This window comes from Chelon labrosus, assembly GCF_963514085.1.
Source record: "Chelon labrosus genome assembly, chromosome: 4".
NCBI classification, from domain to species: domain Eukaryota; kingdom Metazoa; phylum Chordata; class Actinopteri; order Mugiliformes; family Mugilidae; genus Chelon; species Chelon labrosus.
Window position 1 is genome coordinate 1,306,587 of NC_140340.1, and position 12,988 is coordinate 1,319,574.

General features: G+C 40.9%; 1 protein-coding gene across 1 annotated transcript; it reads left to right on the top strand.

Moving 5' to 3' along the window:
• Positions 1-1,272: 1,272 nt before the first annotated feature.
• On the top strand, positions 1,273-7,753 carry LOC311487418 (E3 ubiquitin-protein ligase TRIM39-like; the record flags this gene model as incomplete). Its single annotated transcript, XM_084543685.1, has 2 exons — positions 1,273-2,226; positions 7,205-7,753. The coding sequence occupies exons 1-2, from the start codon at positions 1,399-1,401 to the stop codon at positions 7,751-7,753; spliced, it is 1,377 nt and encodes a 458-aa protein (XP_084399811.1). The 5' UTR covers positions 1,273-1,398.
• Positions 7,754-12,988: the final 5,235 nt, after the last annotated feature.

Consider the following 12,988-nt stretch of genomic DNA (forward strand, 5'->3'; position numbering starts at 1 on the left):
TTTCAAAGTTGTTGCAGTTTGTACAATAAATATTCACAGTGATGAATCAGATGCTGGATTAAAAATTATTTCACACAAACATAAAAATGGAAGTCACACGGCTCCATAACATAGCTGACAAAAAGAAAATAACTTCATGCATCGACCTACAATAGGAGAATGGTTGAATCTGATCAAAAACAGTAAAAATGTCAACTATCACTACTTTTCATCTAAATGAAATGCTAACATTACAGAATGCATGGTTTTATACTGTAATGACAGTCATATTAAAAATGTGGTTATAATGGAAATCAATGGGGCATTTTTGGCCACAAAGGTGTCCAGAGGGAGTATCTGGCACTACAGAAAAATACTAATGCAATCAAATCAATTTTATCGCTAATCTTTGACATGTCCAAGACTTCTGGTTTTTGAGTTGCTTAATAATTTTCTTTCTGTAAAAAGAACATGCCTGGTGTGGTCTCCACCTTTTTGTCTGTTTCCCTGATTAGGAAACGTGACATCTTGCACGTGCATTTTGTCGCTGAGGTGTCCAGAGCGTTCAAATGCATCACGAGATTTTAAATGACATGTGAAAGTGATGACTAAATGAAAAAAAGTTGAAAAAAAAGTTAAAAAAAAAAAAGGAGGGCGTAGGGATTAAACTGAGACAAACCAGGAAACATTTAATTCCTGTTCAGTTCAGTTCAGCGACACGAGGACCAAAGTACGGTAAGATTCACCTTCATTATACAGATGGGACTTAAACTAATGGACGCAGTTACTGGAGGGAGTACCACAATATTACGGTACTGAAATACTTCAAATAAACTGACTTCTGACTAAAAAATACTCAAATACTCAAATACTCAAACTGGAAGTAAAGACACTGGCAACATGGAGGAAAGTCTGTTCCTGCTTTCTGTGCTGTCTGGTGTGTCGTGAAAAGAAGGAAGTTGAATGCTTACATATGTGATTTAAAACTGTATTTTGACCAGTATTATTACAGTTATTATGTGATTGCTGCCAGCTGTTAAATCACCTTAGACAGTCTAAGAAGAATACACAACTGGACCAAAGGCTACGACACGTTGCAACGTGAATGTCAACACCTTCAAACAACAGCATGATTTGAATTAGTTGTGAATTTAATCTAAAATACATAATAATACATGATAAAACAAGTTTAACAACCTGAGACGTATGTGGAGACAGATTCTAATGTTAGGTGTGAACGGGTCTTTTGTCCACATGTGGACTCTATGCATGTAAAATAAACATCCTCCTTTACTGAGAGCTGGAACAGCAAACAACACAACAATAAAACACACCTGATCTGAAATATATTTCTCTGCGGTGTAACCATGACTGACTGTACTTTGTGTCTGCTGTGTTTCAGCTTCACTCAGAGAATAAATGGCTTCCAGATCAGAGGAGGACCACTGCTGTCCGGTCTGTCAGGAGGTCTTCAGAGATCCTGTTGTTCTGTCATGTAGCCACAGCTTCTGTAAAGTCTGTCTGAAGAACTGGTGGAGAAAGAATCCAACACACCAGTGTCCAGTTTGTATGAGAAGATCTTCTAGAGATGATCCACCTTTAAACTTGGTGTTGAGGAACCTATGTGAGTCCTTCTTACAGGAGAGAGATCAGAGATCTTCAGAGTCTCTCTGCAGTCTGCACTCTGAGAATCTCAAACTCTTCTGTCTGGACCATCAGCAGCCAGTGTGTCTCGTCTGCAGAGATTCAGAAAAACACTCCAACCACAGATTCACTCCCATCGATGAAGCTGCAACAGAACTCAAGAAGAACCTTCTCGAGACTCTGGAGCCCTTAAAGGAGAAGTTAAAGGTTTGTGAAGAAGTTAAAGTGAAGTTTGATCAAACAGAAAAACACATCAAGGTCCAGGCCCGACAAACAGAGAGGCAGATTAAGGAGCAGTTCAAGAAGCTTCACCAGTTTCTAGCAGAGGAAGAGGAGGCCAGGATGGCTGCACTGAGGGAGGAAGAGGAGCAGAAGAGTCAGATGATGAAGGAGAAGATGGAGACTCTGAGCAGAGAGATAGCAGCTCTTTCAGACACAGTCAGAGCCATAGAGGAGGAGCTGAGAGCTGAAGACGTCTCATTCCTGAACAACTACAAGGCTGCAGTGGAAAGAGTCCAGCGCTGCCTCCTGCTGGATGATCCACAGCTGTCCTCAGGAGCTCTGATAGACCAGGCCAAACATCTGGGCAACCTGACCTTCAACATCTAAGTATTGCGTCATTTCCTGCTTCTGCACCGTGTGGTATTGCTGTTTACAGAGTGTTAGCGTCGCTCAAATTCCAAAAAACGTTCTGTTTATTGCGGGGAATTCTTACGCATCTTCAACCACCTGTCCTCTATAGCTACTTTTTGAACCACACACACTCTCTCTTCTAATCAACTTTGTCTGCTAACGTTAGCGAATTAACCATGGCTTCTCCCTCTGCTTCCCCTTCTCTCTCCTGCATCTCGTGCCACATGTTTAGTTACTCCTCTGCCTCCTTTAGTGGTAATGGTATGTGTAACAAATGTAGTTTATTCGTAGCACTGGAGGCGAGGCTTTCCGAATTGGAAGCACGGTTCCGCACCATTGAAAAACAACCAGCAGCTAGCCAGGGCCCTGTAGCCGGTGCGGACCGACCAAGAGTAGCTCCTGTTAGCATAGCTCCAGTTAGCTGTCCCCCGACAGCTCCCGAGCAGCCGGGAAACCAGGGCGGCTGGGTGACGGTTCGAAGGAAGCATAGTCCCACAAGGCCCGTGGAGCACCACCAACCCCTTCACGTCTCCAACCGATTTTCCCCACTCAGCGACACACCCGCTGAGAAACCAACTCTGGTGATTGGCGACTCTATTTTGCGGAACGTGAAGATAGAGAAACCAGCGACCATAGTTAGATGCATTCCAGGGGCCAGAGCGGGCGACACTAAATCTTACCTCAAACTGCTGGCTAAGGCTAAGGTTAAATACAGTAAAATTGTTATTCACGTCGGCAGTAATGACACCCGGTTACGTCAGTCGGAGGTCACAAAACTTAATGTGGAATCGGTGTGTAAGTTTGCTAAAACTATGTCGGACTCCGTAGTTTTCTCTGGTCCCCTGCCCAACCTGACCAATGATGACATGTTTAGTCGCACGTCGTCATTCCATCGCTGGTTATCTAGGTGGTGTCCAGAAAACAACGTGGCCTTCATTGACAATTGGCACACTTTCTGGGGAAAGCCTGGTCTGATTAGGCGAGATGGCATCCACCCAACTTTAGCGGGTGCTGCTCTCATCTCTAGGAATATGGCCGATTTTATTAACCCCCCGAAACCATGACAACCCAGAGTTCAGACCAGGAGGCGGAGTTGTAGTCTTACACACTTCTCTGCCGCTTCTCAAGGACTGTCTCACACCCTAAACTCTATCAACTCTATAGATGTTCTATCTGCTCCCAGATTATTTAAACCAAAAAATAACAACAGAGGAGTTTCTCGTAGGAACCTGATACAAATCAGTACAAGTTCATTGGTAGAACAGAAGAATAGGAAAATTAAATGTGGTCTTTTAAATGTCAGATCTCTCTCATCTAAATCTCTTTTAGTGAATGATCTGATAACTGATCATCAGATTGATCTATTTAGTTTGACTGAAACATGGCTACAGGATGATGAATATGTTAGTTTAAATGAGTCTACTCCACCCAGTCATAGTAATTATCGTATTCCTAGAAGCACAGGTAGAGGAGGAGGAGTGGCAGCAATCTTCCACTCTGATTTATCTATTAATCCTAGACCTAAGGAGAGCTTTAATTCATTTGAAAGTCTTACTCTTAGTCTTCCCCATCCAGACCAGAAAATACAAAAACCAATTCTTTTTGTTGTGGTGTATCGCCCACCTGCTCCTTATTCTGAGTTTTTAGCTGAATTCTCTGAGTTTTTATGTGATTTAGTTCTTAGAACAGATAAAGTCATTATAGTAGGTGACTTTAACATCCATGTTGATGTTGTCAGTGACAGCCTTAGCTCCTCATTTACATCATTATTAGATTCAATTGGCTTTTCTCAGAACGTAAACGGATCAACTCACAGTTTTAATCACACCTTAGATCTTGTCCTAACATATGGCATAGAAACTGAAGGTTTAATAGTATTTACTCATAACCCTCTTTTGTCTGATCATTTCCTCATAACCTTTGAATTTGCAATAATGGATTACACAGGAACTGAAAAGACATTTCATTACAGTAGATGTTTGTCTGACAATGCTGTAACTAGATATAAAGAATTAATTCCTTCTTTATTTACCTCAGTGCCATGTACCAATGTTGTGGACGACAGCAACCACAATTTAACCCCTGCACTAATAGATTATTTTGTCGATGGCACTGCAGCATCGCTTAGTTCAACTTTAAACTTAGTTGCTCCTCTGAAAAAGAAGGTCATAAATAGGAGGAGGCTAGCTCCATGGTATAATTCACAGTTGCGCTGTTTAAAACAGGCAGCCCGAAAGCTAGAAAGAATTTGGCATTCCACTAATTCTGAAGAAGCTCGCATAGCCTGGAAAGATAGTTTAACAACTTATAAAAAAGCTCTCAGTAGTATTAGAACAGCATATTATTCATCATTAATAGAAGAAAACAAGAACAACCCCAGATTTCTTTTCAGCACTGTAGCCAGGCTGACAAAGAGCCACAGCTCTGTTGAGCCATCTATTCCTTTAGCCCTCAGTAGTAATGACTTCATGAGCTTCTTTACTAATAAAATTGTTGGCATTAGAGAAAACATTCAAGGCATCCCTCCAACAGCTGTTAAACATGCAAGTACAGCGACATTAGAAACTTTTGTAAGACCTTATCAATATCTGGAATCCTTCTCCCCAGTAGATCTTCTTGAGCTCTCTTCAACAATTACAGCATCTAAACCATCAACCTGTCTTCTAGATCCAATCCCAACTAAATTGCTCAAAGAAGTTTTTCCATTAATTAACACCTCCATATTGAACCAGATAAATTTATCTTTATTAACAGGATATGTGCCTCAGTCTTTTAAGGTTGCTGTAATTAAGCCCTTACTCAAGAAAGCCACTCTAGATCCAGACGTTTTAGCCAACTATAGACCAATCTCCAACCTTCCTTTTATTTCCAAAATTCTAGAAAAAGTTGTTGCTAATCAGTTGTGTGACCATTTAAACAGGAATGGTCTGTTTGAAGAGTTTCAGTCAGGTTTTAGAGTTCATCATAGTACAGAAACAGCTTTGGTTAAAGTTACCAATGATCTCCTCATGGCTTCAGACAGTGGACTTGTCTCTATACTTGTTCTGCTAGATCTTAGTGCTGCATTTGACACTATTGATCATAATATTTTACTACAGAGACTTGAAAGTGAGGTCAAGATTAAAGGAACTGCATTAGACTGGTTTGAATCCTATCTATCTGACAGATTCCAGTTTGTTCATGTCAATAATGATTCCTCTACTTATACAAAAGTAAGTTATGGAGTTCCTCAGGGTTCTGTGCTAGGACCAATACTCTTCACGTTATACATGTTGCCATTAGGCAAGATTATTAGAAAACAAGGCATAAACTTTCATTGCTATGCAGACGACACCCAGCTATATTTATCTATGAAACCAGATGAAACTAATCAGTTGGTTAAACTCCAAGCATGCCTTAAAGACATAAAGGCTTGGATGACCTGTAATTTCCTACTCTTAAACTCAGACAAAACAGAAGTTATTGTATTTGGTCCTAAGCATCTCAGAGATTCATTATCTAATCACGTGGTGTCTTTGGATGGCATTACCTTGGCCTCCAGTACTACTGTAAAAAACCTTGGTGTTATATTTGATGAGGATATGTCCTTTAAATGTCACATAAAGCAAGTGACCAGGACTGCCTTCTTTCACCTGCGTAATATCGTCAAAATTAGGAACATCCTGTCTCAGAGTGATGCTGAAAAACTAGTTCATGCATTTGTGTCGTCCAGACTGGATTATTGTAATTCATTACTGTCTGGCTGTCCAAATAGCTCTTTAAAAAGCCTCCAGTTGATTCAAAATGCCGCAGCAAGAGCATTGACAGAAATTAGCAAGAGAGATCATATTACTCCAGTTTTAGCTTCTCTTCACTGGCTCCCTTTAAAGTCTAAAATAGAATTTAAAAACCTCCTCCTTACATACAAGGCCCTTAAAGGCCTAGCTCCATCGTATCTTAAAGACCTTATTGTACCATATCATCCCAGCAGATCACTTCGGTCTGAAAGTGCAGGCCTACTTGTGGTTCCTAGAATTTCAAAAAGTAGAATGGGAGGTAGAGCTTTCAGCTATCAGGCTCCTCTCCTGTGGAACCAGCTCCCAGTTTGGGTTCGGGAGGCAGACACTCTCTCTATTTTTAAGGTCAGGCTTAAGACTTTCCTTTTTGATCAGGCTTATAGTTAGGGCTGGACTAAACCATCCCTTAGTTATGCTGCTATAGGCCTAGGCTGCTGGGGGACGATGCACCAAACACATGTCCTCCTTCTTTCTTCTCTCTCCTCTCTCGCATCCTCCACTTTCTTTTCTCTGGCACAGAGCTCTTGCCCTCTAATTTCCTATATACTACTAGTCATACAATTCTGTGCTATTACTATGTAGAATGTTTACTGCTGTGTGTGTCCCACCCCCCTTCCCCCCCTTCCCCCCTCTTCCCCCCTCTTCCCCCCTCTTCTTGTGAGTATCTCTGGCCTGGAGTGGTGTGTTTCCCGTGGAGCTCTATACTACATCTGTTGTCGTGGTCTCATCAGCCTGCCCAGTCTTCATGGAATCCTGCAGTTATCCACTCCTACCTGAATGAACAATTCTCCAACCTGCCTATGATTCCTCTTACATTTTCAAACTGTCATGTAACATCATCAGTTTGTATCATAAGATTCCACATGTACACTTTAGTCAGATATGTGTATCTATGACAGATGTATGTTTATCTTGCTGTTCTCTTCTCTTCTCTCTTTGCTGTTCTCTTCTCTCTTTCTTCTGTCTGTACCCGGCTGGCCTTAGGCAGATGGGTCCCTCCATATGAGCTGGGTTCTGCTCGAGGTTTCTTCCTGTTAAAAGGGAGTTTTTCCTTGCCACCGTTGCCTTCAGGCTTGCTCTGGGGGTTTCAGGCCGGGTTTTTGTAAAGCGTCTTGAGACGATTTGTATTGTTATTGACGCTATATAAATAAAATTGAATTGAATTGAATTGAATCTGGAACAACATGAAGGACATGGTCTCCTACACTCCTCTCATTCTGGATCCAAACTCTGCTCATCCAAAACTGATCCTGTCTGAAGATCTGACCAGTGTGAGAGGAGGAGATGAACAACATCTTCCTGATAATCCAGAGAGGTTTGATTATAGCTGTTCTGTCCTGGGATCTGAGGGCTTTAACTCAGGGACTCACAGCTGGGATGTTGATGTTGGAGATAACACATGGTGGATACTGGGGGTGTTAGCAGAGTCTGTCCAGAGGAAGGGATACATACGATCTGGATTGTGGACAATAAGGTTCATTGGAGGTAAATACTCAACATATTCACCACCAGATCCTCCCACTGATCTCTCAGTAAAGAAGAAGATCCAGAGGATCAGAGTGAATCTGGACTGGAACAGAGGAAATCTGTCGTTCTCTGATCTTGATACTAACACACACATACACACCTTCAGACACACTTTCACTGAGAGGATGTTTCTATTCATTAACATTGTGGATAAACTCCCAGTGAAGATATTACCAGTGAAACAGATCAGTTAGAGATAAACATTATGATTATAAATGTGTATTGGGCTGTAACAACTAATCAATGTCAGTGATCATATAAATTGTAGTTTTATCGTCATGGTGTTGGGTCAGTACGTCACTGCAACCAATGAAAACACATTTAATATCTGGTGGTGGAAGTAGATCATTGTGTTTAGAGTTTAAGACATGTTGAAGCTAGAGATGATAACTTTCTTTATAAAAGGACCTGAAGCAAGCAGTTGATGTGAGGAAACCCACCAACATCTCAGAACTGAAGTGGTTCTGTTCTGAGGAATGGGCTAAAATTCCTCCAAGCTGCTGTAGACCACTGATCAGCAGTTAGCAGAAACATTTAGTTACAAGGAGGTCACAGCAGATACTGGAAACAAGGAGGAAATGATGTGAACACATGATTCATTATCTAAAATAAATACAGTAGTATAATATTTCAGTTTCTTTGTCTACTTTCAGGATTCATGTGAAAATCTGTTGATGTTTTGATTCTTTTTAATGAAGAAACGTAGAAAAAATATAAAATATATAAAAATATGGAATAAACATGAGATTTCTTGTGTGTATATTTAAACATATGTCTAATACGAGGAGTGTGATGGCTCCACCCACACTCACACAACAACATGTAATGTGTCAGTAATTTTGTTAAGTCTGGTCGTTTGTTTCAGTCTGTTCTGTTTAGTTTTTCAGTTACATCCTGAGTTGTTCTGTTAATTTGACCTCTTTAATGAGCCCAGAACCTTAATTCATTGTTTGTAAATGACTTCTTTTTGTATATTGGGTAAATGAAATCCCTTTTTTCTTTAAACCACCTGAGTATCCTCATGCTTTGGGCCAGCTCGGTCTCTCACAAGGAGTTATATGAGACATAATTACATGTATACAGGACATATGACAGGAACTTTCCATGGAAAGACTTTCCATGGAAATGAACTGATGATAATTTGCGGTGTGAGTCGGACGCTGAATTTTTGTTGGGAACAGCGATGGCAGCAGAACGCCGCCGAGGTTGTGGACCAACATCCAACAATGAACACAAACAACATGGCTCTCAGAAAACAACAAGTCCATAAACTACAACCACAAGGCTGCAGTAGATCTCCAACCACAACCGCTCCCAGACAGCAGGCGTCCTGCAGCTCAATTATTAAATCACTGGGACTCGACATGATGAAGATGTAGAGAGGTGGTTTCATTCATGATTTCATGGAATTACAGTTTTCATATTTGGTTTTGTTTTGTTTTACATCAGGAGACATGGATGTACTTCCTGCGTCAGCGCAAGAAATTCAACCTGCCAAAGACATCATTAATGCGTCCATCACCACCTGGTATGCTGTCGCCTCTGCTAAGGACAAGAGCAGACTGCAGCGTGTCATTCTCTCTGCAGAGAAGGTGATCGGCTGCAGTCTGAAGCCTGTAGATGAGCTGAACGCTTCCAGGACTCTGAAGCAGCTAAGACTGTGGCTGATCCCTCTCACCCTGGACACAGACTATTTAACAGACTCCAGATCCATCGGGTGCAGGACAGTTTTTTCCTACCTGCAGTGCATCTGCTGATCAATTCCAGGTCTCCAGTCTAATGATAGATAGACTAATGACACTTGATATGGATCAGAAGGAATGTCAAATGTGTTTCAAGCCAACAGACTCTGTTCTGATCTATTCATTATTCTGACAAAGCTCCACCCCAAACTTTATTTAACACAGAAAAAACACAAAACCGTTCAATTCAGTTCAGTTCAGAGACACGAGGACAAAAGTACGGTAAGATTCATCTTCATTATACAGCTGGGACACAATACAATACTACCACAATACTACAGTACTGAAATACTTCAATGAAACTGGCTTCTGACTAAAAAAATACTCAAATACTAAAATTAATGAAATACACAGAGGAAAGTCTCTTCCTGATTTCTGTGCTGTCTGGTGGGTTGTGAAAGAAGGAAGTTGAATGTTTACATAGGTAACACATTTTAAACTGTATTTTGACCAGTATTATTACAATTATTATGTGATTGCTGCCAGCTGTTAAATCACCTTAGACAAATACGTAGTGTCAATAACAATACAAATTGTCTCAAGACGTGTTACAACATCCAGTCTGAAACCACGAGCAGCGGTTAAGTTGGTTAAGTTTCGTTTCTCTGCCAAGTGAGTGGGCGAGTGAAGCGCCAATCTCATCTAAGAGAAAACACACATACTCTTATTCTGTTGTCTCTTACAGCCAATCTAAAGACGAAAAAAAGACCATATTTTAAAATTTAGACCATTTATCACAGACATGAATGTCTGTTTTCTTCTAGATTGTGAGTAACGTTGTGATATTGAATCTCACTCATTAGAGTAAAGTGCACCTAACTCATGACCGCAAGAGGAACCAAACCAAAACTAACCGTAACTCATATCCGTATTCCTGCGTGCGGGCAACTCTTGGCTTCACTCGTGGGTTTGTGGGTTCGTGCTTTCTTGTGGTCTAGCACACAACTTCTTGTTGTTGACTGTTTGCCACATTCAATAAAAATTCAATAATGGTCCAACTCTACTAATAGGCTACTTTTTGGTTATTAACATTCTGCTGAATGGGCCTATTTGCTGACACATGAAATATAACTAAAGACATGGCAGGAGAAAATAATAACCCAAAAAGGCAAGTGTATATGCTTTATTATGTCTCGAGTGAATGTACTAGAAACACTTTCTTTCGCAATCAGGCAATTTTGGGTCAAGTGACTCAAGTGACTCGCACAACCCGGCTCATATCAGTGACTCCGAGTGATCCGAATCCCTCGAAATACTGAGGCATCTTTTTTACACTACTATTGGAGCTCCACAGGAAACACAGCTCCAGGCCAGAGACACTCACAAGAAGATAGAAGGAGGAGGTGAGGGGGAGGAGAGGGGGATACAGTGATAGCACAGAACTGCATGACTAGTAATAAATAAGAACTTAGGGGACAAGAGCGTGGTGCCAGAGAGAAGAAAGTGGAGGATAGGAGCTTGGTGCAAGAGAGAAGACAGTAGAAGACAAGTGCTCAGTGCATCGTCGCCCAGCAGCCTAGGCCTATTGCAGCATAACTAAGGGATGGTTTAGTCCAGCTCTAACCATAAGCTTGATCAAAAAGGAAAGTCATGGTCCTGACCATAAAAGTAGAGAGGGTGTCTGCCTCCTGAACCCAAATCTAGGAACCACAAGTAGGACTGACCTTTGAGATGGAAATGATCTGTTGGGATGATATGGTACAATGAGGACTTTCAGATACGAAGCTAGGATTTTAAATTCTATTCTAGATTTTAAAGGGAGCCAAAGAAGAGAAGCTAAAACTGGAGTAATATGATCTCTCTGGTTAATTCCTGTCAATGCTCTTGCTGCGGCATTTTGAATCAATTGGAGGCTTTTTAAAGAGCTATTTGGAGCCAGACAGTAATGAATTACAGTAATCCAGTCTGGACGACACAAATGCATGAACTAGTTTTTCAGCATCACTCTGAGACAGGATGTTCCTAATGTTGACGATATTACGCAGGTGAAAGAAGGCAGTCCTGGTCACTTCCTTTATGTGACATTTAAAGGACATATCCTCGTCAAATATAACACCAAGGTTTTTTACAGTAGTACTGAAGGCCAAGGTAATGCCATCCAAAGACACCACGTGATTAGATAATGAATCTCTGAGATGCTTAGGACCAAATACAATAACTTCTGTTTTGTCTGAGTTTAAGAGTAGGAAATTACAGGTCATCCAAGCCTTTATGTCTTTAAGGCATGCTTGGAGCCATGTTTTCTAATAATCTTGCCTAATGGCAACATGTATAACGTGAAGAGTATTGGTCCTAGCACAGAACCCTGAGGAACTCCATAACTTACTTTTGTGTAAGTAGAAGAATCATCGTTGACATGAACAAACTGGAATCTGTCAGACAGATAGGATTCAAACCAGTCTAATGCAGTTCCTTTAATCTTGACCTCACTTTCAAGTCTCTGTAGTAAAATATTATGATCAATAGAGTCAAATGCAGCACTAAGATCTAGCAGAACAAGTATAGAGACAAGTCCACAGTCCTACAGTCTGAAGTCATTAGGAGATCATTGGTAACTTTAACCAGAGCTGTTTCTGTTCTGTGATGAACTCTAAAACCTGACTGAAACGTTTCAAACGGACCATTCCTGTTTAAATGGTTACACAACTGATTAGCAACAACTTTTTCCAGAATTTTAGAAATAAAAGGAAGGTTGGAGATTGGTCTATAGTTGGCTAAAACATCTGGGTCTAGAGTGGCTTTCTTGAGTAAGGGATTAATTACAGCAATCTTAAAATGTAAATGTAAATATAAATGCACATTATTGATAAGGCAGCTTACATCGACCGATAGGTGAACCAAGGTGCTTTACAACAGATTAAACAACAATTTAAAACAACACACCGGAAAACAAGTACAGTAGTAAAACAAAGCTAAAAAAGAAACTAAAAACAATAAATGAGAGGATAAAAAGTAAATAAAGATAGAATAAAAATAAATAAAAATAAGTATTAAAGTGTCACCACACTACTGGGTACTAAAAGCCATTTTAAAAAGATGCGTTTTAAGTCTTGATTTAAAAAGGCCCAGGTCAGTAATGATACGCATCTCACTGGGAAGCTTATTCCAGAGCTTAGGTCCAGCAACTGAAAAGGCTCGGTCTCCCCAGTGTTTAAGTTTTGACCTGGGCACTTCCAACATAAGTTGATTGGACGACCTCAAGGTTCTACCGTAATCGCGAATGGTCAGCATCTCAGATAAGTAAGATGGGGCGAGGCCGTTAAGAGCTTTAAAAACAAACATCAAAAGTTTAAAATTAATTCTAAAATGGACCGGGAGCCAGCGGAGGGAATAGAGAATCGGAGTTATGTGCTCTCGTTTTTTAGTGCTCGTTAAAAGACGGGCAGCTGCATTTTGGACAAGTTGAAGATGGCCAACAGAGGACAGTTTTATCATATTTAACCTTAACAAAGGTTGCTGGATTCTCTATCTTCACGTTCCGCAAAATAGAGTCGTCGAACACCAAAGTTTCTCAGCAGGTGTGTTACCGAGTGGGGAAAATCGGTTTGAAAGGTGAAGAGCTTGGTGGTGATCCATGGGCCGGGTCGCACTATGCTTCCTTCATACCATCACCCAGCCGCCCTGTTTCCTGGATGCTCAGGACAGCTAACAGGAGCTATGCTAACAGGAGCTACGCTCAGTCGGTCC